This window comes from Xenopus tropicalis, chromosome 2, assembly GCF_000004195.4.
Source record: "Xenopus tropicalis strain Nigerian chromosome 2, UCB_Xtro_10.0, whole genome shotgun sequence".
In the NCBI taxonomy this organism is placed as follows: domain Eukaryota; kingdom Metazoa; phylum Chordata; class Amphibia; order Anura; family Pipidae; genus Xenopus; species Xenopus tropicalis.
In genome coordinates this window covers 173,027,107-173,053,714 of record NC_030678.2, presented here as the reverse complement: position 1 = coordinate 173,053,714, position 26,608 = coordinate 173,027,107, and the positions used below count along the sequence as shown (strand labels likewise).

At 46.0% G+C, this 26,608-nt stretch overlaps 1 protein-coding gene across 1 annotated transcript in view; it reads left to right on the top strand.

Annotated features, from left to right (window-relative positions):
* wnt11 (Wnt family member 11) overlaps positions 1–25,253 on the top strand; it is a 55,636-nt gene extending 30,383 nt beyond the window's left edge. Inside the window, 3 exon segments of the mRNA NM_001128058.1 lie at positions 5,931–6,208; positions 8,356–8,648; positions 24,105–25,253. Of these exon segments, the coding sequence (NP_001121530.1) occupies positions 5,931–6,208; positions 8,356–8,648; positions 24,105–24,279 (746 nt within the window). The 3' untranslated portion in view covers positions 24,280–25,253.
* The last annotated feature ends 1,355 nt before the right edge of the window (positions 25,254–26,608 follow it).

Here is a 26,608-nt window from a genome sequence, read left to right as displayed (position 1 = left end):
AACTTGCCCCCAAGTCAGGAATTCAAAAATAACTCCCTGGTTTGGGGGCACTGAGAGCAACACCCAAGGGGTTGGGGAGCAACATGTTCCCCCCGAGCCACTGGTTGGGGATCCCTGGCCTAGATAATAGGGGTTCTGCTGAGTGCGTGTTTGTAAACAGACTGGCTTTCCGATCGCTGCAATATAACATTTACTGTAGCCACCTGCGCTGGAAGGCCTTCCCCGGTACGTACCTACAAGGAACCCCATAAAACAAAGTGCGTTGTAGCGAGTTTATGGAACATCTGGTTTCATTAGAACGGAGCAGAACTGATTCAGGACAAAGCGATTCCAGTTGTGGGCCCGGCACTCTCTCTCTGAGCGGAATGAAATATTCCTGGATATCATATCTGATTTAATTTCTACCAGTCCAAAATGAAAAAATTCTTTCAGCAAAAAGGGAGCGGAGCTTACGGGGATTTGCCAGAGGTCACGGCGCCGGCGCCAAGGTTACCAACGACACCTTCCAAATCAACAACTGGTGCATGACGTGGCCCCATAGCCCCTCCAGCTGAACTCATGGCCCAACGGAGGCTTCTTCCAAGGCATTATATGGTCATTGCCCCACCGGTGGGACCGGCAGAGCAAGAGACGCCCAGAAATAATACAGATCATATTAACTGAGTTATTCAAGGAAAATAGTCAGAAACCTTTCTATTTGCTCCGATGTTGGATAGACAGTTACAACCCCGTTGCCCTCCATTGCCATTATGTTCTAGATGTAGTCCATCCATTGCCATTATGTTCTAGATGTAGTCCATCCATTGCCATTATGTTCTAGATATAGTCCCTCCATTGCCATTATGTTCTAGTTATAGTCCCTTCATTGCCATTATATTCTAGATCAGTGCTGTCCAACTGGCGGCCCGCGACCCCCCTCTGTGTGGCCCCCCACCTGTCTGGCTGCTTTGATGGCTTACTCTTGAGTAAGCATTAAATGGTATCAGTACTGTGATTAACTGCCCCCCCCTGCATGGTTCTCACCTCAGATTCAGGCTGTAATCCCCCTGTATTGTTTAAATATGTAATTCCCTGTGTTGTTCACACCTTTTAATCCCTGCATTGTTCTCCCCTGCAGTGTTCACACCTCAGGCTCAAGCTGTAATCACCCACATTGTTCCCCTGTTCACACCTCAGGAGCAGTAGAAACCCACAAATAATCCCTGCACACTACAAATATTGTGCAGACTGTAGGAGCAGTGCCAGCATTGTGTCACTGTAGGCTGCCTGTGTGTGCCATACACACAGGCAGCATAGGGCAAGCAGAGTATGGCACACACAGGCAGGGTAGGAAAGGCAGAGTATGGCACACACAGGCAGAGTAGGGCAGGCAGAGTATGGCACACACAGGCCAAGTTTGGCACAAACCAGCCAAGAATGGCACACACAGTGAAAGTATGGCACACACAGGCAGGTAGGGAAGGCAGAGTATGGCACACACAGGCAGGGTAGGAAAGGCAGAGTATGGCACACACAGGCAGAGTAGGGCAGGCAGAGTATGGCACACACAGGCCAAGTTTGGCACAAACCAGCCAAGAATGGCACACACAGTGAAAGTATGGCACACACAGGCAGGGTAGGGAAGGCAGAGTATGGCACACACAGGCAGGGTAGGGAAGGCAGAGTATGGCACACACAGGCAGGGTAGGGCAGGCAGAGTATGGCACACACAGGCAGGGTAGGGCAGGCAGAGTATGGCACACACAGGCAGGGTAGGGCAGGCAGAGTATGGCACACACAGGCCAAGTATGGCACAAACCAGCCAAGAATGGCACACACAGTGAAAGTATGGCACACAGGCAGGGAGGGCAGGCAGAGTAGGGCACACACAAAGGCAGGGTAGGGCAGGCAGAGTATGGCACACAGGCAGGGTAGGGCAGGCAGAGTATGGCAGGTTTTTGCTGTACTACAAACATTAATATGAGTATGGTCATGTGATAACATGGGTGTGGTTTCAAGTGGGTGCGGTTTCAAAAAGGGGAGTGGTCAAAATTGGCTTCCATTATAGGCCCTCCACCACGTAGGTCGGAAAAATTCCGGCCCTCGGTACAACAGAAGTTGGACAGCACTGTTCTAGATATAGTCCTTCCATTGCCATTATATTCTAGATATAGTCCTTCCATTGCTATTATATTCTAGTTATAGTCCCTCCATTGCCATTATATTCTAGTTATAGTCCCTCCATTGCCATTATATTCTAGATATAGTCCCTCCATTGCCATTATATTCTAGTTATAGTCCCTCCATTGCCATTATATTCTAGATATAGTCCCTCCATTGCCATTATATTCTAGATATAGTCCCTCCATTGCCATTATATTCTAGATATAGTCCCTCCATTGCCATTATGTTCTAGATATAGTCCCTCCATTGCCATTATATTCTAGATACAGTCCCTCCATTGCCATTATATTCTAGTTATAGTCCCTCCATTGCCATTATATTCTAGATATAGTCCCTCCATTGCCATTATATTCTAGATATAGTCCTTCCATTGCCATTATATTCTAGATATAGTCCCTCCATTGCCATTATATTCTAGATACAGTCCCTCCATTGCCATTATATTCTAGTTATAGTCCCTCCATTGCCATTATATTCTAGATATAGTCCCTCCATTGCCATTATATTCTAGATATAGTCCTTCCATTGCCATTATATTCTAGATATAGTCCCTCCATTGCCATTATATTCTAGATATAGTCCCTCCATTGCCATTATATTCTAGATATAGTCCCTCCATTTCCATTATATTCTAGATATAGTCCCTCCATTGCCATTATATTCTAGATATAGTCCCTCCATTGCCATTATATTCTAGATATAGTCCCTCCATTGCCATTATGTTCTAGATATAGTCCCTCCATTGCCATTATATTCTAGATATAGTCCCTCCATTGCCATTATATTCTAGATATAGTCCTCCCATTGCCATTATATTCTAGATATAGTCCCTCCATTGCCATTATATTCTAGATATAGTCCCTCCATTGCCATTATGTTCTAGATATAGTCCCTCCATTGCCATTATATTCTAGATATAGTCCCTCCATTGCCATTATATTCTAGATATAGTCCTCCCATTGCCATTATATTCTAGATATAGTCCCTCCATTGCCATTATAGTCTAGATATAGTCCCTCCATTGCCATTATATTCTACATATAGTCCCTCCATTGCCATTATATTTACAGTCCCACCATCTGCTTGAGTTATAGACATTCTACCCCTGCTCCTCAATAAGATTCCATCACAATATCCTTGTGTTGCCCATTTCTGCAGGTTTATTCAAGAGTTTTAATCCAGTTCCCCGTCTGAGTTATGGACACAACCTACCGCTCATTGTATAATCCTGTAACAATATTTGAATCTATCCTACTTCTTGAGATAAGGCTGGCATATGAGTTAGGTGACCAATGGGTCTGACCAGATAGTCAGATATTATCCTCGTAGATGGCCCATTCAGCTTATTCCCAAGAGAGATAAGTCTTTAGCATATTCGAATTTGCCATCTAGTGATTGCTCATTGAGGCATCAACAAATAAGTCATTTGGTTTGGAAAGACCAATGGGATTGCAGGATTGTCAATGGAACTGGCCCTCAAGGAGTTATACACGCCCAATATGGCTGAACTCTGGTCTAGCGACCACATCTAGGCATGGACCGTACCTCAAGAGAGTAGGCATCTTCAACAGTAATGGTACCATCAAATTGTCCTACTCCGGCCTTGGCTTGGTTGTGCCTTCATGGGATCAGGCCTAAACGTGGAATGCCTGAACTTCACCAAACGTCCCAGGACCCTCCAGAGAACCAAACATCTGGGGCCTCCTGGTAATTTGGAAGGCCAATCCAACCAGGTCTTACAGAGAAAAGAAGTCCATAGCTAGGGTAGTGGGAAGAACTAAGGCTAATGGGTGGGGGGAGAAAAATAGAAACAAAATATATAAAATGTAATATATATTTGTCAAATATAGTTTGGGTTGGGCAGTAATAAGCCAGTAATAATTTCACAGCTCTGTACAACATGATTTTTGTTTAAATTTGGAGAGAGCCTTACGGGCAGTGAATGGCTGAAAGCCATATACTCAGCTTAACTGGTGGCTCGAACAAAATAAATGTCCATGAATGAGATAAAGACGAGATAAAGACCTTAGATTTTCAACCCTACTGGTGAAGTTCCCCTTTAAAGAGAAACAAATCAGAGCCAAATGGTAAAAGTATCTGAGAGTGATCAGAACAGCAGTGCGACATATGTTCCAGGTGGATATAACTCTGAAGTCTTTCCAGTCGAATACCCTTCTAGCGCGGGGTCATGAATCTTCTGCTGTTCAGTCACGGAATGTCTCGCTGGCATCTACTATCTCTCTACTAATCGGCATAACAACTCCGCTTGTACAGACGTGGATTACAAAACATTTTCCCTTGTGGGTTCTATTTCTTCACCAACTTAATTATTTTCAGTAGGGATATAAGAATCCACTGGGATAGCAGGTATAGTAGGGAGAGATGGTGCCTATAGTAGCAGTGGGGGGATAATAGCCTCTGGGAAGGGACTGGGGCTGTGGGATAGCAGGTATAGTAGGGAGAGATGGTGCCTATAGTAGCAGTGGGGGGATAATAGCCTCTGGGAAGGGACTGGGGCTGTGGGATAGCAGGTATAGTAGGGAGAGATGGTGCCTATAGTAGCAGTGGGGGGATAATAGCCTCTGGGAAGGGACTGGGGCTGTGGGATAGCAGGTATAGTAGGGAGAGATGGTGCCTATAGTAGCAGTGGGGGGATAATAGCCTCTGGGAAGGGACTGGGGCTGTGGGATAGCAGGTATAGTAGGGAGAGATGGTGCCTATAGTAGCAGTGGGGGGATAATAGCCTCTGGGAAGGGACTGGGGCTGTGGGATAGCAGGTATAGTAGGGAGAGATGGTACCTATAGTAGCAGTGGGGGGATAATAGCCTCTGGGAAGGGACTGGGGCTGTGGGATAGCAGGTATAGTAGGGAGAGATGGTGCCTATAGTAGCAGTGGGGGGATAATAGCCTCTGGGAAGGGACTGGGGCTGTGGGATAGCAGGTATAGTAGGGAGAGATGGTGCCTATAGTAGCAGTGGGGGGATAATAGCCTCTGGGAAGGGACTGGGGCTGTGGGATAGCAGGTATAGTAGGGAGAGATGGTGCCTATAGTAGCAGTGGGGGGATAATAGCCTCTGGGAAGGGACTGGGGCTGTGGGATAGCAGGTATAGTAGGGAGAGATGGTGCCTATAGTAGCAGTGGGGGATAATAGCCTCTGGGAAGGGACTGGGGCTGTGGGATAGCAGGTATAGTAGGGAGAGATGGTGCCTATAGTAGCAGTGGGGGGATAATAGCCTCTGGGAAGGGACTGGGGCTGTGGGATAGCAGGTATAGTAGGGAGAGATGGTGCCTATAGTAGCAGTGGGGGATAATAGCCTCTGGGAAGGGACTGGGGCTGTGGGATAGCAGGTATAGTAGGGAGAGATGGTGCCTATAGTAGCAGTGGGGGGATAATAGCCTCTGGGAAGGGACTGTGGCTGTGGGATAGCAGGTATAGTAGGGAGAGATGGTGCCTATAGTAGCAGTGGGATAATAGCCTCTGGGAAGGGACTGGGCTGTGGGATAGCAGGTATAGTAGGGAGAGATGGTGCCTATAGTAGCAGTGGGATAATAGCCTCTGGGAAGGGACTGGGGCTGTGGGATAGCAGGTATAGTAGGGAGAGATGGTGCCTATAGTAGCAGTGGGATAATAGCCTCTGGGAAGGGACTGGGGCTGTGGGATAGCAGGTATAGTAGGGAGAAATGGTGCCTATAGTAGCAATGGGGGGATAGTAGGTACTATTTAACTCTAGTAAATACAATATACAAACCGTTTGATGTGTTTCAGGTACACGGGAGTCGGCGTTTGTTTACGCCCTTTCGGCGGCGGCCATTAGCCACACAATCGCGAGAGCCTGTACCACCGGCGATATCCCAGGATGCTCGTGTGCGCCAATCCCGGGCGAGTCCCCAGGACCCGGGTACCGGTGGGGTGGGTGTGCGGACAATCTGAATTACGGAATTCTCATGGGTTCCAAATTCTCAGACGCTCCGATGAAAATGAAAAAGTCGGGGTCCCAAGCGAATAAGCTCATGCACCTGCACAACAGCGAAGTGGGGAGACAGGTACGTTTATTAGTTACAAAATAAATGTATAATTATATTATAGTGGCCAAGGGAGGTCCAACGTGCAGCCCCCCAGTCATCTTATACTCTTTGCAGCTTTCAAATGGGGTCACTGACCCCGGCAACCAGAAACTATTGCTCTGTGAGGCTCCAGTTTTATTGTTATTGTTACTTTTTACTCCTTATCTTCCTATTCAGCCCCTCCCCTATTCATATACCAGTCTCTCATTCAAACCATTCCCTGGTTACTAAGTTCATTTGGCCCCTAGCAACTAGAAACTATTGCTGTGAGGCTCCAGTTTTATTGTTATTGTTACTTTTTATTCCTTATCTTCCTATTCAGCCCCTCCCCTATTCATATACCAGCCTCTCTTTCAAGCCATTCCCTGGTTACTAAGTTAATTTGGCCCCTAGCAACCAGAAAGCTGCTTAATAAAAAGTGAAATAACGAAAAATATACATGTAATAAAATATAGTCACCTATTCCTTGCAATTGGTTTTCATAATTTATTTTGTATAGTTTTTCAATTATTTGTTTTTCTCTTCTGACTCTTTGCAGCTAACAAATGGGGGTCACTGACCCCGGCAGCCAAAACCTATTGCTCTGTGAGGCTCCAGTTTTATTGTTATTGTTACTTTTTACTCCTTATCTTCCTATTCAGCCCCTCCCCTATTCATATACCAGTCTCTCATTCAAACCATTCCCTGGTTACTAAGTTCATTTGGCCCCTAGCAACTAGAAACTATTGCTGTGAGGCTCCAGTTTTATTGTTATTGTTACTTTTTATTCCTTATCTTCCTATTCAGCCCCTCCCCTATTCATATACCAGCCTCTCTTTCAAGCCATTCCCTGGTTACTAAGTTAATTTGGCCCCTAGCAACCAGAAAGCTGCTTAATAAAAAGTGAAATAACGAAAAATATACATGTAATAAAATATAGTCACCTATTCCTTGCAATTGGTTTTCATAATTTATTTTGTATAGTTTTTCAATTATTTGTTTTTCTCTTCTGACTCTTTGCAGCTAACAAATGGGGGTCACTGACCCCGGCAGCCAAACCCTATTGCTCTGTGAGGCTCCAGTTTTATTGTTATTGTTACTTTTTATTACTTATCTTTCTATTCAGTCCCTCTTCTATTCATATTCCCATCTCTCGTTTAAACCACTGCCTGGTTGCTAGGGTACATCTTAGATAGCTGCTAAAATAACAAATGGAAAGCTGCTGGACAAAAAGCTAATTAACTGAAAAACCATAAGAAATAATAATTGAAGACCAATTGCAAATTGTCTCAGAATATCAATGTCTACCTATGTCAAAATATTAAAATTTGAATTACACTGTTCACCTTTACAATCACTTTTACTATGAAATAGAGAATGCTATTATGAGACAATTTACAATTGGTCTTTATTTTGTATTATTTGTGTTCTTTCTTTTAATTATTTAGCCTTTTGTTCAGCAGCTCCCCAGTTTGGAATTTCAGCAACTATTTGGTTGCTAGGGTCCAATTTAACCTAGCAACCAGGCAGTGATTTGAAAGAAAGACAGGAATATGAATAGGAGAGAGGCCTAAATAGAAAGATAAATAATAAAAAGTAACAATAACAATAAAACTGGAGCCTCACAGAGCAATAGGGTTTGGCTGCAGGGGTCAGTGACCCCCATTTGAAAGCTGAAAAGAGTCAGAAGAAGTAGGCAAATAATTCAAAAACTTTAAAAAATAAAAAAATTAAGACCAATTGAAAAGATACTAAGAATAGGCCATTCTATAACATACTAATACTGCCGCCTCTGCCGGCTTTCTCAGCTGGGCAGGGGGCGGGGGTGACATCACAGGGGGTGAGGAGGAGGCGGGTTGTGGTGTCATGGGGCAGGGAGAAGGCGGGGTTGTGATATCACTGGGGCTATGACGCGGCGATCAGTGATTGGCCGATTGTCATGTCAATGTTACTGAGTCCGGTTTTCGTAATTTGGGAAATTGGGCAGGAGGTTTTGACCCGGGCAGGTGACCCATCTCTAGTCTAATAACTCCCCGGTTTATTTAAAAAATTCAATAAAGAGAATTTGAAAAGAAGAAAGAAGCAATGGATAAGTTGGGGCATTTTTGTGGCAACAGAGCTAACAGTCTCGCTCCTGTCTCCCGTAGGTGCTAAAGGCCTCGCTGGAGATGAAATGCAAGTGTCATGGCGTCTCGGGATCTTGTTCCATAAAGACCTGTTGGCGGGGGCTGCAAGAGCTCCGGGAGATTGCGCTGGACCTCAAAACTAAATATCTGTCAGCAACCAAGGTGGTGCATAGGCCCATGGGTACCCGCAAGCAGCTGGTCCCCAAGGACATCGACATTCGGCCGGTGCAGGAAACAGAAATGATTTATCTACAGAGCTCCCCGGACTATTGCTTGAAAAATGAAAAAATGGGATCTCACGGGACCCACGAGAGGTGAGACATGGGGGGGGGGGGCTGTTCCTGCTGAATTGTGCTTAGTACAGGGGAATCCCTATGTGCCATAGTTTTATGGTATCTCTCTGTACAGGCTATGAGCAAACTTAGGGGGCTGTTCCTGCTGAATTGTGCTTAGTACAGGGGAATCCCTATGTGCCATAGTTTTATGGTATCTCTCTGTACAGGCTATGAGCAAACTTAGGGGGCTGTTCCTGCTGAATTGTGCTTAGTACAGGGGAATCCCTATGTGCCATAGTTTTATGGTATCTCTCTGTACAGGCTATGAGCAAACTTAGGGGGCTGTTCCTGCTGAATTGTGCTTAGTACAGGGGAATCCCTATGTGCCATAGTTTTATGGTATCTCTCTGTACAGGCTATGAGCAAACTTAGGGGGCTGTTCCTGCTGAATTGTGCTTAGTACAGGGGAATCCCTATGTGCCATAGTTTTATGGTATCTCTCTGTACAGGCTATGAGCAAACTTAGGGGGCTGTTCCTGCTGAATTGTGCTTAGTACAGGGGAATCCCTATGTGCCATAGTTTTATGGTATCTCTCTGTACAGGCTATGAGCAAACTTAGGGGGCTGTTCCTGCTGAATTGTGCTTAGTACAGGGGAATCCCTATGTGCCATAGTTTTATGGTATCTCTCTGTACAGGCTATAAGCAAACTTAGGGGGCTGTTCCTGCTGAATTGTGCTTAGTACAAGGAATCCCTATGTGCCATAGTTTTATGGTATCTCTCTGTACAGGCTATAAGCAAACTTAGGGGGCTGTTCCTGCTGAATTGTGCTTAGTACAGGGGAATCCCTATGTGCCATAGTTTTATGGTATCTCTCTGTACAGGCTATGGGCAAACTTAGGGGGCTGTTCCTGCTGAATTGTGCTTAGTACAGGGGAATCCCTATGTGCCATAGTTTTATGGTATCTCTCTGTACAGGCTATGAGCAAACTTAGGGGGCTGTTCCTGCTGAATTGTGCTTAGTACAGGGGTAATCCCTATGCTGCCATAGTTTTATGGTATCTCTCTGTACAGGCTATGAGCAAACTTAGGGGGCTGTTCCTGCTGAATTGTGCTTAGTACAGGGGAATCCCTATGTGCCATAGTTTTATGGTATCTCTCTGTACAGGCTATAAGCAAACTTAGGGGGCTGTTCCTGCTGAATTGTGCTTAGTACAGGGGAATCCCTATGTGCCATAGTTTTATGGTATCTCTCTGTACAGGCTATGAGCAAACTTAGGGGGCTGTTCCTGCTGAATTGTGCTTAGTACAGGGGAATCCCTATGTGCCATAGTTTTATGGTATCTCTCTGTACAGGCTATAAGCAAACTTAGGGGGCTGTTCCTGCTGAATTGTGCTTAGTACAGGGGAATCCCTATGTGCCATAGTTTTATGGTATCTCTCTGTACAGGCTATGAGCAAACTTAAGGTGGCCATACACGCACCGATATTATCGTACGAAACCTCGTTTCGTACGATAATCGGTGCGTGTATGGCATGTCAGCGAGCCGACCGATATCGCAGGAAGCTGCTGAAATCGGTCGGCTCGCCGATCGGCCAAGTTAGAAAATTTTGATCGGGCGCCATAGAAGGCGCCTGACCAAAATTCTCCCTTCAGAGCTGAATCGGCAGAAGGAGGTAGAAATCCTATTGTTTCTACCTCCTTACCTGCCAATTCAGCCCTGAATGGTGTGTGGCGGATCTGACGATGTTTCGTGCGACCGACGGTCGTACGAAACATCGTGAGATCGCCACGTGTATGGCCAGCTTTAGGGGGCTGTTCCTGCTGAATTGTGCTTAGTACAGGGGAATCCCTATGTGCCATAGTTTTATGGTATCTCTCTGTACAGGCTATGAGCAAACTTAGGGGGCTGTTCCTGCTGAATTGTGCTTAGTACAGGGGAATCCCTATGTGCCATAGTTTTATGGTATCTCTCTGTACAGGCTATGAGCAAACTTAGGGGGCTGTTCCTGCTGAATTGTGCTTAGTACAGGGGAATCCCTATGTGCCATAGTTTTATGGTATCTCTCTGTACAGGCTATGAGCAAACTTAGGGGGCTGTTCCTGCTGAATTGTGCTTAGTACAGGGGAATCCCTATGTGCCATAGTTTTATGGTATCTCTCTGTACAGGCTATGAGCAAACTTAGGGGGCTGTTCCTGCTGAATTGTGCTTAGTACAGGGGAATCCCTATGTGCCATAGTTTAATGGTATCTCTCTGTACAGGCTATGAGCAAACTTAGGGGGCTGTTCCTGCTGAATTGTGCTTAGTACAGGGATATCCCTATGTGCCATAGTTTTATGGTATCTCTCTGTACAGGCTATGAGCAAACTTAGGGGGCTGTTCCTGCTGAATTGTGCTTAGTACAGGGGAATCCCTATGTGCCATAGTTTTATGGTATCTCTCTGTACAGGCTATGAGCAAACTTAGGGGGCTGTTCCTGCTGAATTGTGCTTAGTACAGGGGAATCCCTATGTGCCATAGTTTTATGGTATCTCTCTGTACAGGCTATGAGCAAACTTAGGGGGCTGTTCCTGCTGAATTGTGCTTAGTACAGGGGAATCCCTATGTGCCATAGTTTTATGGGATCTCTCTGTACAGGCTATGAGCAAACTTAGGGGGCTGTTCCTGCTGAATTGTGCTTAGTACAGGGGAATCCCTATGTGCCATAGTTTTATGGTATCTCTCTGTACAGGCTATGAGCAAACTTAGGCGGCTGTTCCTGCTGAATTGTGCTTAGTACAGAGGAATCCCTATGTGCCATAGTTTTATGGTATCTCTCTGTACAGGCTATGAGCAAACTTAGGGGGCTGTTCCTGCTGAATTGTGCTTAGTACAGGGGAATCCCTATGCTGCCATAGTTTTATGTAATTTATCTGCATTTTCCCTATTTGTATGTAGAAAGATACACTAAGTGCCAGGCTGCCTCATTGCTGCTTCTATAGAGTATAAAGGGGAAGGAGAGTGTTAAAGTCCCTAATTCTCCCATTTAAGGCCCGGCTGTCAGCTCCGCGTCCCATCACACTAACCCAACACAATACATTTAACCCTACACCGGCCCCTTTTTTATTAATAAGTGAGAGTTGATTTCGAGAGAGTCCGCCGAGGGCCTGAAACAAGAAGCAGCCCCTGTAGGGAAACACTCTATAACTTACCTTTAATAAGGTCTCGTAGCCCCCCCGACCCCTCCTGCAAAACACATTATCAGCTCAGATAAAGGGGATACAGTGACTTTACATGAGGATATTCCATCCACTAAACCCATTACCCATATCCTGCAGGCAAGAAAGGCCCAAAGCCGGGGGTTCTAAAGGGTTTTATCCACAGCTGTAGTTGAACCCCGGGATTAGCCGGAGACACCGGGAAAAGTGTAATGCACTGCAGCCAATCAGGTGTCTGTGTTTTTCATTGTAACTGTGTAAAAGCTAACTGGCTATTGGTTGTATGACTTACTGTATAACTGAGAATTGGTCTCTATTGGTTATAACTGAGGATTGCCATGGGGTATAATTGAGGAATGGATTGGTTGCTATGGGTTATATTGAAGATTGGTTGCCATGGGGTAAAATTGAGGATTGGTTGCTATGAGTCACATTGAAGACTGGTTGCCATAGGTTATAATTGAGGATTGGTTCTTATGGGTTACATCGGACTGGTTGCCATAGGTTATAATTGAGGATTGGTTGCTATGGGTCACATCAAAGACTGGTTGCCATAGGTTATAATTGAGGAAAAATAAATAAATGTTAAATATAATAATAATAATAATAATAATAAGGATTGGTTGCTATGGGTCACATCGAAGACTTGTTGCCATAGGTTATAACTGAGGATAAATAAATAAATGTTAAAAATAATAAAAATAATTGGTTGCTATGGGTCACATTGAAGACTTGTTGCCATAGGTTATAAATGAGGATTGGTTGCTATGGATTACATTGAAGATTGGTTGCCATAGGTTATAATTGAAGATTGGTTGCTATGGGTTACATTAAAGATTGGTGGCCATAGGTTAGTCGGATTGGTTGCTATGGGTTATAGCTGCGAATTGGTTGCTATTGCTACTAATGAGGATTGGTTGCTCTGAGCTATAAGGGAATAATGGTTGTGTGGTTTATAACTAAGGGTTTGGTTGCCATGGGTAATAGATGATTATTGGTTGCTAGAAGTCATAGCTGAGAATTAGTTGCTTTGGGGTAAACATGAGGATTTGTTGCTATGGGTTATAACTGAAAAATGGTTACTATGGGTTGTAGCTGATGATTGGCTGCTGCGGTTTGTAATTGAAGATTGGTTGCTATGGGTTATAACTACAAGTTGCTATAGGTGAGATAACTAAGGATCTGTTGTTTAGGAAGTAAATGAGTATTTGTTGCTAAGGGTTATAATGGAGGATAGGTTGCTATAGATAATTGGTATCAAATGGTTACTCTTCCAGTCATTTCTGAACTACAAATCCCAGCGCTGAAGTTGGGACAGGCCAACTGGCCTATAGGCTGTTCAGATACAGTTTCCCTGTAATCACCATGACAACCTAACCTACCCCCCCATGTGAGCAGTAAATCTGCTATAATTTAACCCCGCGTGGCTTCCCGTTTGCCCTTATTTATACAACCCCAGGATATTCCACTGTGAAACATCAGAGAGATATTGCTAAATACCCTTATTGGCCAATCAGAACCCAGCGCTTGCGAAATTCCCCCCTTTGTAATCAGGTTTCTGAGCCGCTGGAACCTTCTCTATAAATTCCTCTGATTTTATTTATGTTCCAAGGAGAATTTTATTGTGAAATCCCCAGAATTCCCAACAGGGCCGAATAGCCCAAGGGGGTAGGTCAGTAATGCACCAATCACAGGCAAGAGGTCCGAACCCAGCTTGGTACCATGTCTCCTGGTCTTTATGGCGCTGATGGAATGTGCTCACTCTAATGTTGCCTTTATACGGCCCTTGGGGGGCATCTGTAGTTATACTGGCTCTCACCCCCCCCCAGCTACTATAGGCACCATCTCTCCCTACTATACCTGCTATCCCACAGCCCCAGTCCCTTCCCAGAGGCTATTATCCCCCCACTGCTACTATAGGCACCATCTCTCCCTACTATACCTGCTATCCCACAGCCCCAGTCCCTTCCCAGAGGCTATTATCCCCCCTCTGCTACTATAGGCACCATCTCTCCCTACTATACCTGCTATCCCACAGCCCCAGTCCCTTCCCAGAGGCTATTATCCCCCCACTGCTACTATAGGCACCATCTCTCCCTACTATACCTGCTATCCCACAGCCCCAGTCCCTTCCCAGAGGCTATTATCCCCCCACTGCTACTATAGGCACCATCTCTCCCTACTATACCTGCTATCCCACAGCCCCAGTCCCTTCCCAGAGGCTATTATCCCCCCACTGCTACTATAGGCACCATCTCTCCCTACTATACCTGCTATCCCACAGCCCCAGTCCCTTCCCAGAGGCTATTATCCCCCCACTGCTACTATAGGCACCATCTCTCCCTACTATACCTGCTATCCCACAGCCCCAGTCCCTTCCCAGAGGCTATTATCCCCCCACTGCTACTATAGGCACCATCTCTCCCTACTATACCTGCTATCCCACAGCCCCAGTCCCTTCCCAGAGGCTATTATCCCCCCCCACTGCTACTATAGGCACCATCTCTCCCTACTATACCTGCTATCCCACAGCCCCAGTCCCTTCCCAGAGGCTATTATCCCCCCACTGCTACTATAGGCACCATCTCTCCCTACTATACCTGCTATCCCACAGCCCCAGTCCCTTCCCAGAGGCTATTATCCCCCCACTGCTACTATAGGCACCATCTCTCCCTACTATACCTGCTATCCCACAGCCCCAGTCCCTTCCCAGAGGCTATTATCCCCCCACTGCTACTATAGGCACCATCTCTCCCTACTATACCTGCTATCCCACAGCCCCAGTCCCTTCCCAGAGGCTATTATCCCCCCCACTGCTACTATAGGCACCATCTCTCCCTACTATACCTGCTATCCCACAGCCCCAGTCCCTTCCCAGAGGCTATTATCCCCCCCACTGCTACTATAGGCACCATCTCTCCCTACTATACCTGCTATCCTACAGCCCCAGTCCCTTCCCAGAGGCTATTATCCCCCCACTGCTACTATAGGCACCATCTCTCCCTACTATACCTGCTATCCCACAGCCCCAGTCCCTTCCCAGAGGCTATTATCCCCCCACTGCTACTATAGGCACCCTCTCTCCCTACTATACCTGCTATCCCACAGCCCCAGTCCCTTCCCAGAGACTATTATCCCACTGCTACTATAGGCACCATCTCTCCCTACTATACCTGCTATCCCACAGCCCCAGTCCCTTCCCAGAGGCTATTATCCCCCCACTGCTACTATAGGCACCATCTCTCCCTACTATACCTGCTATCCCACAGCCCCAGTCCCTTCCCAGAGGCTATTATCCCCCCACTGCTACTAGAGGCACCATCTTTCCCTACTATACCTGCTATCCCACAGCCCCAGTCCCTTCCCAGAGGCTATTATCCCCCCACTGCTACTAGAGGCACCATCTCTCCCTACTATACCTGCTATCCCACAGCCCCAGTCCCTTCCCAGAGGCTATTATCCCCCCACTGCTACTATAGGCACCATCTCTCCCTACTATACCTGCTATCCCACAGCCCCAGTCCCTTCCCTGAGGCTATTATCCCACTGCTACTATAGGCACCATCTCTCCCTACTATACCTGCTATCCCACAGCCCCAGTCCCTTCCCAGAGGCTATTATCCCCCCACTGCTACTATAGGCACCATCTCTCCCTACTATACCTGCTATCCCACAGCCCCAGTCCCTTCTCAGAGGCTATTATCCCCCCACTGCTACTAGAGGCACCATCTTTCCCTACTATACCTGCTATCCCACAGCCCCAGTCCCTTCCCAGAGGCTATTATCCCCCCACTGCTACTAGAGGCACCATCTCTCCCTACTATACCTGCTATCCCACAGCCCCAGTCCCTTCCCAGAGGCTATTATCCCCCCACTGCTACTATAGGCACCATCTCTCCCTACTATACCTGCTATCCCACAGCCCCAGTCCCTTCCCTGAGGCTATTATCCCACTGCTACTATAGGCACCATCTCTCCCTACTATACCTGCTATCCCACAGCCCCAGTCCCTTCCCAGAGGCTATTATCCCACTGCTACTATAGGCACCATCTCTCCCTACTATACCTGCTATCCCACAGCCCCAGTCCCTTCCCAGAGGCTATTATCCCCACTGCTACTATAGGCACCATCTCTCCCTACTATACCTGCTATCCCACAGCCCCAGTCCCTTCCCAGAGGCTATTATCCCCCCACTGCTACTATAGGCACCATCTCTCCCTACTATACCTGCTATCCCACAGCCCCAGTCCCTTCCCAGAGGCTATTATCCCCCCACTGCTACTATAGGCACCATCTCTCCCTACTATACCTGCTATCCCACAGCCCCAGTCCCTTCCCAGAGGCTATTATCCCCCCACTGCTACTATAGGCACCATCTCTCCCTACTATACCTGCTATCCCACAGCCACACCCCCTTCCCAGAGGCTATTATCCCCCCACTGCTACTATAGGCACCATCTCTCCCTACTATACCTGCTATCCCACAGCCCCAGTCCCTTCCCAGAGGCTATTATCCCCCCACTGCTACTATAGGCACCATCTCTCCCTACTATACCTGCTATCCCACAGCCCCAGTCCCTTCCCAGAGGCTATTATCCCCCCACTGCTACTATTGGCACCATCTCTCCCTACTATACCTGCTATCCCACAGCCCCAGTCCCTTCCCAGAGGCTATTATCCCACTGCTACTATAGGCACCATCTCTCCCTACTATACCTGCTATCCCACAGCCCCAGTCCCTTCCCAGAGGCTATTATCCCACTGCTACTATAGGCACCATCTCTCCCTACTATACCTGCTATCCCACAGCCCCAGTCCCTTCCCAGAGGCTATTATCCCCCCCACTGCTACTATAGGCACCATCTCTCCCTACTATACCTGCTATCCCACAGCCCCAGTCCCTTCCCAGAGGCTATTATCCCCCCACTGCTACTATAGGCACCATCTCTCCCTACTATACCTGCTATCCCACAGCCCCAGTCCCTTCCCAGAGGCTTTTATCCCCCCACTGCTACTATAGGCACCATCTCTCCCTACTATACCTGCTATCCACAGCCCCAGTCCCTTCCCAGAGGCTATTATCCCCCACTGCTACTATAGGCACCATCTCTCCCTACTATACCTGCTATCCCACAGCCCCAGTCCCTTCCCAGAGGCTATTATCCCCCCACTGCTACTATAGGCACTATCTCTCCCTACTATACCTGCTATCCCACAGCCCCAGTCCCTTCCCAGAGGCTATTATCCCCCCACTGCTACTATAGGCACCATCTCTCCCTACTATACCTGCTATCCCACAGCCCCAGTCCTTTCCCAGAGGCTATACTAATGAATACTACAGATAGTAGTCAGTCGGGGACAGTTTGCCAACACATTCCCCTGTAGCCCAGTAATCTGTATGTGAAATATTTTAATCACTTGGGTTGCAAAGTTGCCCTCACGCTGTTTCCCATATCAAAGGGACCGGTGACTTTCCCAAGAGTTTCCCTAATGGAGAAATTAACTCGATATTCTCTTTGCCGGCCAACTCTCCCCAGAATCTGCTAAATATAGCCCCCCCGTAGGGCAGAAATGCCCCTCGCTGCCTGTGTACAACTCAGCAGGTTAATCAATAGTGTAAGGGAAGATGCCAGAGGCCGGGAGGGTGGGAAGTGCTGAGAGATTAGCCTCGCGCTTTGCTCTGATTTTATCCCATCAATAAATCTGAATCAGCAAATGAGAGATTAACATTCCCTGGCAGCAGATTGAAGGGCAACAGCGCCTGTTTAAAAGGGCATTGACTCTTAAAAGGACACAGTTATTTAAAGGGAAATTCTTCTCAGTTTATAATCCCCATTAATTGGCATAAATACACAGGGATCTGATATCTCTCTGTACAGGCTATGGGCAAACTTAGGGGGCTGTTCCTGCTGAATTGTGCTTAGTACAGGGGAATCCCTATGTGCCATAGTTTATGGTATCTCTCTGTACAGGCTATGAGCAAACTTAGGGGGCTGTTCCTGCTGAATTGTGCTTAGTACAGGGGAATCCCTATGTGCCATAGTTTTATGGTATCTCTCTGTACAGGCTATGGGCAAACTTAGGGGGCTGTTCCTGCTGAATTGTGCTTAGTACAGGGGAATCCCTATGTGCCATAGTTTTATGGTATATCTCTGTACAGGCTATGAGCAAACTTAGGGGGCTGTTCCTGCTGAATTGTGCTTAGTACAGGGGAATCCCTATGTGCCATAGTTTTATGGTATCTCTCTGTACAGGCTATGAGCAAACTTAGGGGGCTGTTCCTGCTGAATTGTGCTTAGTACAGGGGAATCCCTATGTGCCATAGTTTTATGGTATCTCTCTGTACAGGCTATGAGCAAACTTAGGGGGCTGTTCCTGCTGAATTGTGCTTAATACAGGGGAATCCCTATGTGCCATAGTTTTATGGTATCTCTCTGTACAGGCTATGAGCAAACTTAGGGGGCTGTTCCTGCTGAATTGTGCTTAGTACAGGGGAATCCCTATGTGCCATAGTTTTATGGTATCTCTCTGTACAGGCTATGAGCAAACTTAGGGGGCTGTTCCTGCTGAATTGTGCTTAGTACAGGGGAATCCCTATGTGCCATAGTTTTATGGTATCTCTCTGTACAGGCTATGAGCAAACTTAGGGGGCTGTTCCTGCTGAATTGTGCTTAATACAGGGGAATCCCTATGTGCCATAGTTTTATGGTATCTCTCTGTACAGGCTATGAGCAAACTTAGGGGGCTGTTCCTGCTGAATTGTGCTTAGTACAGGGGAATCCCTATGTGCCATAGTTTTATGGTATCTCTCTGTACAGGCTATGAGCAAACTTAGGGGGCTGTTCCTGCTGAATTGTGCTTAGTACAGGGGAATCCCTATGTGCCACAGTTTTATGGTATCTCTCTGTACAGGCTATGGGCAAACTTAGGGGGCTGTTCCTGCTGAATTGTGCTTAGTACAGGGGAATCCCTATGTGCCATAGTTTTATGGTATCTCTCTGTACAGGCTATGGGCAAACTTAGGGGGCTGTTCCTGCTGAATTGTGCTTAGTACAGGGGAATCCCTATGTGCCATAGTTTTATGGTATCTCTCTGTACAGGCTATGAGCAAACTTAGGGGGCTGTTCCTGCTGAATTGTGCTTAGTACAGGGGAATCCCTATGTGCCATAGTTTTATGGTATCTCTCTGTACAGGCTATGAGCAAACTTAGGGGGCTGTTCCTGCTGAATTGTGCTTAGTACAGGGGAATCCCTATGTGCCATAGTTTGATGGTATCTCTCTGTACAGGCTATGAGCTAACTTAGGGGGCTGTTCCTGCTGAATTGTGCTTAGTACAGGGGAATCCCTATGCTGCCATAGTTTTATGGTATCTCTCTGTACAGGCTATGAGCAAACTTAAGGTGGCCATACACGTGGCGATCCGACGATGTTTCGTACGACCATCGGTCGCACGAAACATCGTAAGATCCGCCACACACCATTCAGGGCTGAATCGGCAGGTAAGGAGGTAGAAACAATAGGATTTCTACCTCCTTCTGCCGATTCAGCTCTGAAGGGAGAATTTTGGTCAGGCGCCTTCTATGGCGCCCGATCAAAATTTTCAAACTTGTCCGATCGGCGAGTCGTCCGATATCGGCAGCTTCCTGCGATATCGGTCGACTCGCCGACATGCCATACACGCACCGATTATCGTACGAAACGAGGTTTCGTACGATAATATCGGTGCGTGTATGGCCACCTTTAGGGGGCTGTTCCTGCTGAATTGTGCTTAGTACAGGGGAATCCCTATGCTGCCATAGTTTGATGGTATCTCTCTGTACAGGCTATGAGCAAACTTAGGGGGCTGTTCCTGCTGAATTGTGCTTAGTACAGGGGAATCCCTACGCTGCCATAGCTTTATGGTATCTCTCTGTACAGGCTATGAGCAAACTTAGGGGGCTGTTCCTGCTGAATTGTGCTTAGTACAGGGGAATCTCTATGTGCCATAGTTTTATGGTATCTCTCTGTACAGGCTATGAGCAAACTTAGGGGGCTGTTCCTGCTGAATTGTGCTTAGTACAGGGGAATCCCTATGTGCCATAGTTTTATGGTATCTCTCTGTACAGGCTATGAGCAAACTTAGGGGGCTGTTCCTGCTGAATTGTGCTTAGTACAGGGGAATCCCTATGTGCCATAGTTTTATGGTATCTCTCTGTACAGGCTATGAGCAAACTTAGGGGCTGTTCCTGCTGAATTGTGCTTAGTAGAATAAGAATAAATAGTTTAACAATGAAGGGAAAAAAAGCACAAATGCTCCCTGGGTAGAATTCGTCCCTGCTGTAGCCTGTGCTTGCCACATTAGTTATGTTTGTAGCCATAGTAGACTTGCTCTTATCCCATCCTTTTATGCTGGATATGGTGCAGGACTGGGCACTAAGCTTGTGATTGTTATAGCCTTGTAGTATAAGGTTTAAACATAAAATACAATTAAAGGGAGGGGGCAAAAACACCAGTGACCTTTGGGCATTCCTGCTCCAACAACTGTGTTACAATTAATTTGCCTGACAGGTGTCAGCGATATGGGAACAATGAGAGATACAGCTGCAACAGCTCTGTGATACTCTGCCCCTATATATTAGGTACCTACCTAGTGCTACCAACCCCTATTTCTGTAGGGAAATGAGAGCAGGGCAGGCAGTAACCCTTCCAACACTTTCCCCTGTCTCTGCCCCTATATATTAGGTACCTACCTAGTGCTACCAACCCCTATTTCTGTAGGGAAATGAGAGCAGGGCAGGCAGTAACCCTTCCAACACTTTCCCCTGTCTCTGCCCCTATATATTAGGTACCTACCTAGTGCTACCAACCCCTATTTCTGTAGGGAAATGAGAGCAGGGCAGGCAGTAACCCTTCCAACACTTTCCCCTGTCTCTCCCTATATTTTAGGTACCTACCTAGTGCTACCAACCCCTATTTCTGTAGGGAACTGAGAGCAGAGCAGGCAGTAACCCTTCCAACACTTTCCCCTGTCTCTCCCTATATATTAGATACCTACCTAGTGCTACCAACCCCTATTTCTGTAGGAAAATGAGAGCAGGGCAGGCAGTAACCCTTCCAACACTTTCCCCTGTCTCTCCCTATATTTTAGGTACCTACCTAGTGCTACCAACCCCTATTTCTGTAGGGAACTGAGAGCAGAGCAGGCAGTAACCCTTCCAACACTTTCCCCTGTCTCTCCCTATATATTAGATACCTACCTAGTGCTACCAACCCCTATTTCTGTAGGGAAATGAGAGCAGAGCAGGCAGTAACCCTTCCAACACTTTCCCCTGTCTCTGCCCCTATATATTAGGTACCTACCTAGTGCTACCAACCCCTATTTCTGTAGGGAAATGAGAGCAGGGCAGGCAGTAACCCTCCCAACACTTTCCCCTGTCTCTGCCCCTATATATTAGGTACCTACCTAGTGCTACCAACCCCTATTTCTGTAGGGAAATGAGAGCAGGGCAGGCAGTAACCCTTCCAACACTTTCCCCTGTCTCTGCCCCAATATATTAGGTACCTACCTAGTGCTACCAACCCCTATTTCTGTAGGGAAATGAGAGCAGGGCAGGCAGTAACCCTTCCAACACTTTCCCCTGTCTCTGCCCCTATATATTAGGTACCTACCTAGTGCTACCAACCCCTATTTCTGTAGGGAAATGAGAGCAGGGCAGGCAGTAACCCTTCCAACACTTTCCCCTGTCTCTGTCCCTATATATTAGGGGTTGGTAGCACTAGGTAGGTACCTAATATATAGGGGCAGAGACAGGGGAAAGTGTTGGAAAGGTTACTGCCTTCCCTGCTCTCATTTCCCTACAGAAATAGGGGTTGGTAGCACTAGGTAGGTACCTATTTCTGTAGGGAAATGAGAGCAGGGAAGGCAGTAACCCTTCCAACACTTTCCCCTGTCTCTGCCCCTATATATTAGGTACCTACCTAGTGCTACCAACCCCTATTTCTGTAGGGAAATGAGAGCAGGGCAGGCAGTAACCCTTCCAACACTTTCCCCTGTCTCTGCCCCTATATATTAGGTACCTACCTAGTGCTACCAACCCCTATTTCTGTAGGGAAATGAGAGCAGGGCAGGCAGTAACCCTTCCAACACTTTCCCCTGTCTCTGCTTATATAGGAAATGCATTATAATGGTGTATTTCCCCTTTAAGTGTGAGTTTGTAGTTATGCTTTTGTACATGAATACACTGGGATTGAATATCTTGCTGGCAGGAGTTATGTGCTACATTGCTGAAATGTGTTACCGTATGTGAGGACAAGGGGAACATTGCAGAGAATGGGGGGGGGGGTCGGTGGGGGTGAGGGGGGGGGGGATTGTTAAAGAGAGATGGGAGATAACGATATTGAAATAAGAATGTTTTTGGAAACGGTACAAGGTCTCATAACATTTTGCTATTGAGAGGGAAGAATCTGACAGCTCTGCACATATTCCCTTTCCCCCCAAGGCTCCGAGTGGGGCTGCGGCTGTGAGAGACGGGGGGCTTCCTGCTCATAATTACATTAGTGCGGGGCAGGGATCCCCCCATAGTGCCCCCTGTCATTCCTTTCATTCAGGATAATAAAAAGCTCTTATTTCAGGGCTGCCCCGATTAACTTCTAGGAATTTTTGCACAGCCCCATACAAAGGGTAAAAAAAAGCATCTTGTCAGTTTAGGAATTCCTTAAAGGGGTGGTTCAGCTTTATTTTCACTTTTATATATTATAGTGATAGATTGAACCACTTTAAGCAACTTTTCAATTGGTCTTCATTATTTATTTCTCATAGTTTTTGAATTTTTTGCCTTCTTCAAACTCTTTGCAGCTTTCAAATGGGGGTCACTGACCCCGGCAGCCAAAACCTATTGCTCTGTGAGGCTCCAGGTTTATTGTTATTGTTACTTTATATAACTGTACTTCTATTGAGACCCTCTCCTTTTTATATATCAATCTCTCATTCAAACTACTCCCTGGTTGCTAAGGTAATTTGGACCCTAGCAACCAGATAGCTATTATAACCCTAAACTGGAGAGCTGCTGAATAATTATTAAAATAATTTAAAATCTACAACTAATAAAAAAAGAAGACCAATTGCAAAATGTCTCAGAATATTACTCTCTACATCATACCAAACGTTAACTCAAAGGTAAACAAATGAATTATGAGCGGATCAACACTAGACATGCCAGTAAGATAAACAATGAGCATATTATCCTCAGAAATGCCAGTTAAATTACTGCAGAAATGGATTATGAGCACATTTACACCACACATGCTGTTAAGATTACTGAAGCTATTGATTATGAGCACATTAACGCTATACATGCCTGTAAGATCATTGTAGAAAGTGCGTATTTAAGGGGAACTCCACCAATACACAACTTAAGCTTTTTGAAATGTAAACAAATTAAACTTAAGTAAATTTAAGCAACTTTGCAATATAAATCCATTAAAAAATCTGCAGCCTTTTCATGATGTTTAATGTAATAATCTGGTTTGGAACAGTTCCCTAAGCACTGCCCCCTGTCCCCTAAGCCCCGCCCCTGTTCCCTAAGCCCCACCCCCTGTTCCCCTGCTGATCCGGCTGACGACTTTGTGACCCAAATAAACTGTAACCAATAAACTGTAAGTAGTCGCCTGCCCTCAGCCTTCAGCCTGCCTCCCCCCAATCCCACAATTCCCTGCTGCACACGTGATGCCAATAAGGAAAGGAACATCCCAGTGCAATGCATTGTGGGTTATGTAGTTCCTGCATGCTGTCTGTAAGCTGTGGGGAAGTTGTTACAATCTGTAACATCAGTGGTTTAGTCCCTCCTCCCCTGCCAGGATTACAAATGATGCAGAAAGAGTAGAACAGTTTTGCAGCTGGATTTCAGCATATAAACATGGGATTTATTCCTACTTACTGAAGGAACGGATTACAGGGATAGGGATATTGGGTGTTTCTGTGTTGTGTGGGGCTGATGATGGGATAATAGGAGGACTAGGGGAGGGGCTTGACTAGTGCCACCAGGATTTTCCCTAATATCCCAGTGGGTCAGCCCGACCCTGGCAGCTAGTTGCCTAGGAATTCCAACCCGTTTAGCTCTAAGCCCTGGGGGAGGCGGCATCCAAGGCCATTTAAACAACTGCATCAAAGCCCCCTTGGCTCGTTATGTAATTAGCAGCAACGAGGCTGCTTTATATAAATGAAGTCGACGCATCTGCTGCCAGAAGGCGGATGAAGTTTCATGTAACAACACATGGGAACGCTAAATGATTAATGCTCTTTGTTCCGTTTCAGGCAGTGCAATAAGACGTCCAACGGCAGCGACAGTTGCGACCTAATGTGCTGTGGGCGGGGCTACAACCCCTACATGGACAAAGTGGTGGAGAGGTGCCACTGTAAGTACCACTGGTGTTGCTACGTGACCTGCAAAAAATGTGAAAGGACTGTGGAGCGGTATGTGTGTAAATGAGGTGCCCCGGGGGGCCCCCGCTCTGCCTGGAGGAGCGCTAATAAACACCCCAACAAAGCACCGTCCGTCCTTGGAAGAGGCCTTCTTCAGGATTCCTTCCCGGCGAGCTGGTGAGCCATGGAGGCAATAAGCAACTTCCATCCCCAAGTCCTACGGTTCATCTGCCCAAGGATTGTGTTTTGTTCTTGTTTAATTAGGTGCCTAATGCCATAAAAAAAGACTAAAAAATATCAAAATGGAGGTTAAAGTGGACCTTGAAGGACCTGCTGGTAGGAGAAGGTGAAGAAGGGAACCAATTGTTTTTGGACTGAACCCTCGTATCTAGGTGGGTCAGGCCTTGATGGATCCAGGCGTGTTTTGCCTTTGCCAATACAATTGTATCATGTGATCTATTCCGGATGATGTCATAGCATGATGTCATGGAGAGAACGACTCACATAAGGATGACCAATCATTTCAACGCAGCCATATTGTAAATAAAGGTCCTCTTGGGTGACCCAAAAGGGACAAACTGATCTTCCCAAATCCCGGACTGGCTGTTCCAACTGGAAAATCCTCATGGAGTAAAGAGTTAATAATTCTCGTTACATCAACTGTGTTTACATTCTGGGGAATTTCATCCAGACCCCCCCCCCCCCCACTCTGGTTTAAACCATCTGGTTCCCATGACAACAGTGCAGTCCCACTGTCGGCGGATGTACAAATTTTCTTTTGTATGCAGAACGTACAGAGATATTTATAAATATAGCATTTGCCCTCCTCTATTCTACCTTTTTTTTTTTTTATATAAAAGTATAAATATATATAATTATAATTGTAAGAAAAAAAAAAAACAGCTTTAAGTTTGTATGAAAAAAAATGCTAAAGGTAAAATATAAAATGGTTTTTACAATATATTTTTATATTGGTGTTCTATGCTATTTTATGAAATGTCATTTGTACATATTTTACATTAAAGGAATTTAAAAATAAAATACAATTTGCTTTTTCTCGTTAAAAGTAAGCAAAAAATGCCAATTCCATGTATAATACCCCAGAACCCACAGCAGGATAAATACAGTGCCAATTCCATGTATAATACCCCAGAACCCACAGCAGGATAAATACAGTGCCAATTCCATGTATAATACCCCAGAACCCACAGCAGATAAATACAGTGCCAATTCCATGTATAATACCCCAGAACCCACAGCAGGATAAATACAGTGCCAATTCCATGTATAATACCCCAGAACCCACAGCAGGATAAATACAGTGCCAATTCCATGTATAATACCCCAGAACCCACAGCGGGATAAATACAGTGCCAATTCCATGTATAATACCCCAGAACCCACAGCAGGATAAATACAGTGCCAATTCCATGTATAATACCTCAGAACCCACAGCAGATAAATACAGTGCCAATTCCATGTATAATACCCCAGAACCCACAGCAGGATAAATACAGTGCCAATTCCATGTATAATACCCCAGAACCCACAGCAGGATAAATACAGTGCCAATTCCATGTATAATACCCCAGAACCCACAGCAGGATAAATACAGTGCCAATTCCATGTATAATACCCCAGAACCCACAGCAGATAAATACAGTGCCAATTCCATGTATAATACCCCAGAACCCACAGCAGATAAATACAGTGCCAATTCCATGTATAATACCCCAGAACCCACAGCAGGATAAATACAGTGCCAATTCCATGTATAATACCCCAGAACCCAAAGCGGGATAAATACAGTGCCAATTCCATGTATAATACCCCAGAACCCACAGCGGGATAAATACAGTGCCAATTCCATGTATAATACCCCAGAACCCACAGCAGGATAAATACAGTGCCAATTCCATGTATAATACCCCAGAACACACAGCGGGATAAATACAGTGCCAATTCCATGTATAATACCCCAGAACCCACATCAGGATAAATACAGTGCCAATTCCATGTATAATACCCCAGAACCCACATCAGGATAAATACAGTGCCAATTCTATGTATAATACCCCAGAACCCACATCAGGATAAATACAGTGCAATTCCATGTATAATACCCCAGAACCCACAGCAGGATAAATACAGTGCCAATTCCATGTATAATACCCTAGAACCCACAGCAGGATAAATACAGTGCCAATTCCATGTATAATACCCCAGAACACACAGCGGGATAAATACAGTGCCAATTCCATGTATAATACCCCAGAACCCACAGCAGGATAAATACAGTGCCAATTCCATGTATAATACCCCAGAACCCACAGCAGGATAAATACAGTGCCAATTCCATGTATAATACCCCAGAACCCACAGCAGGATAAATACAG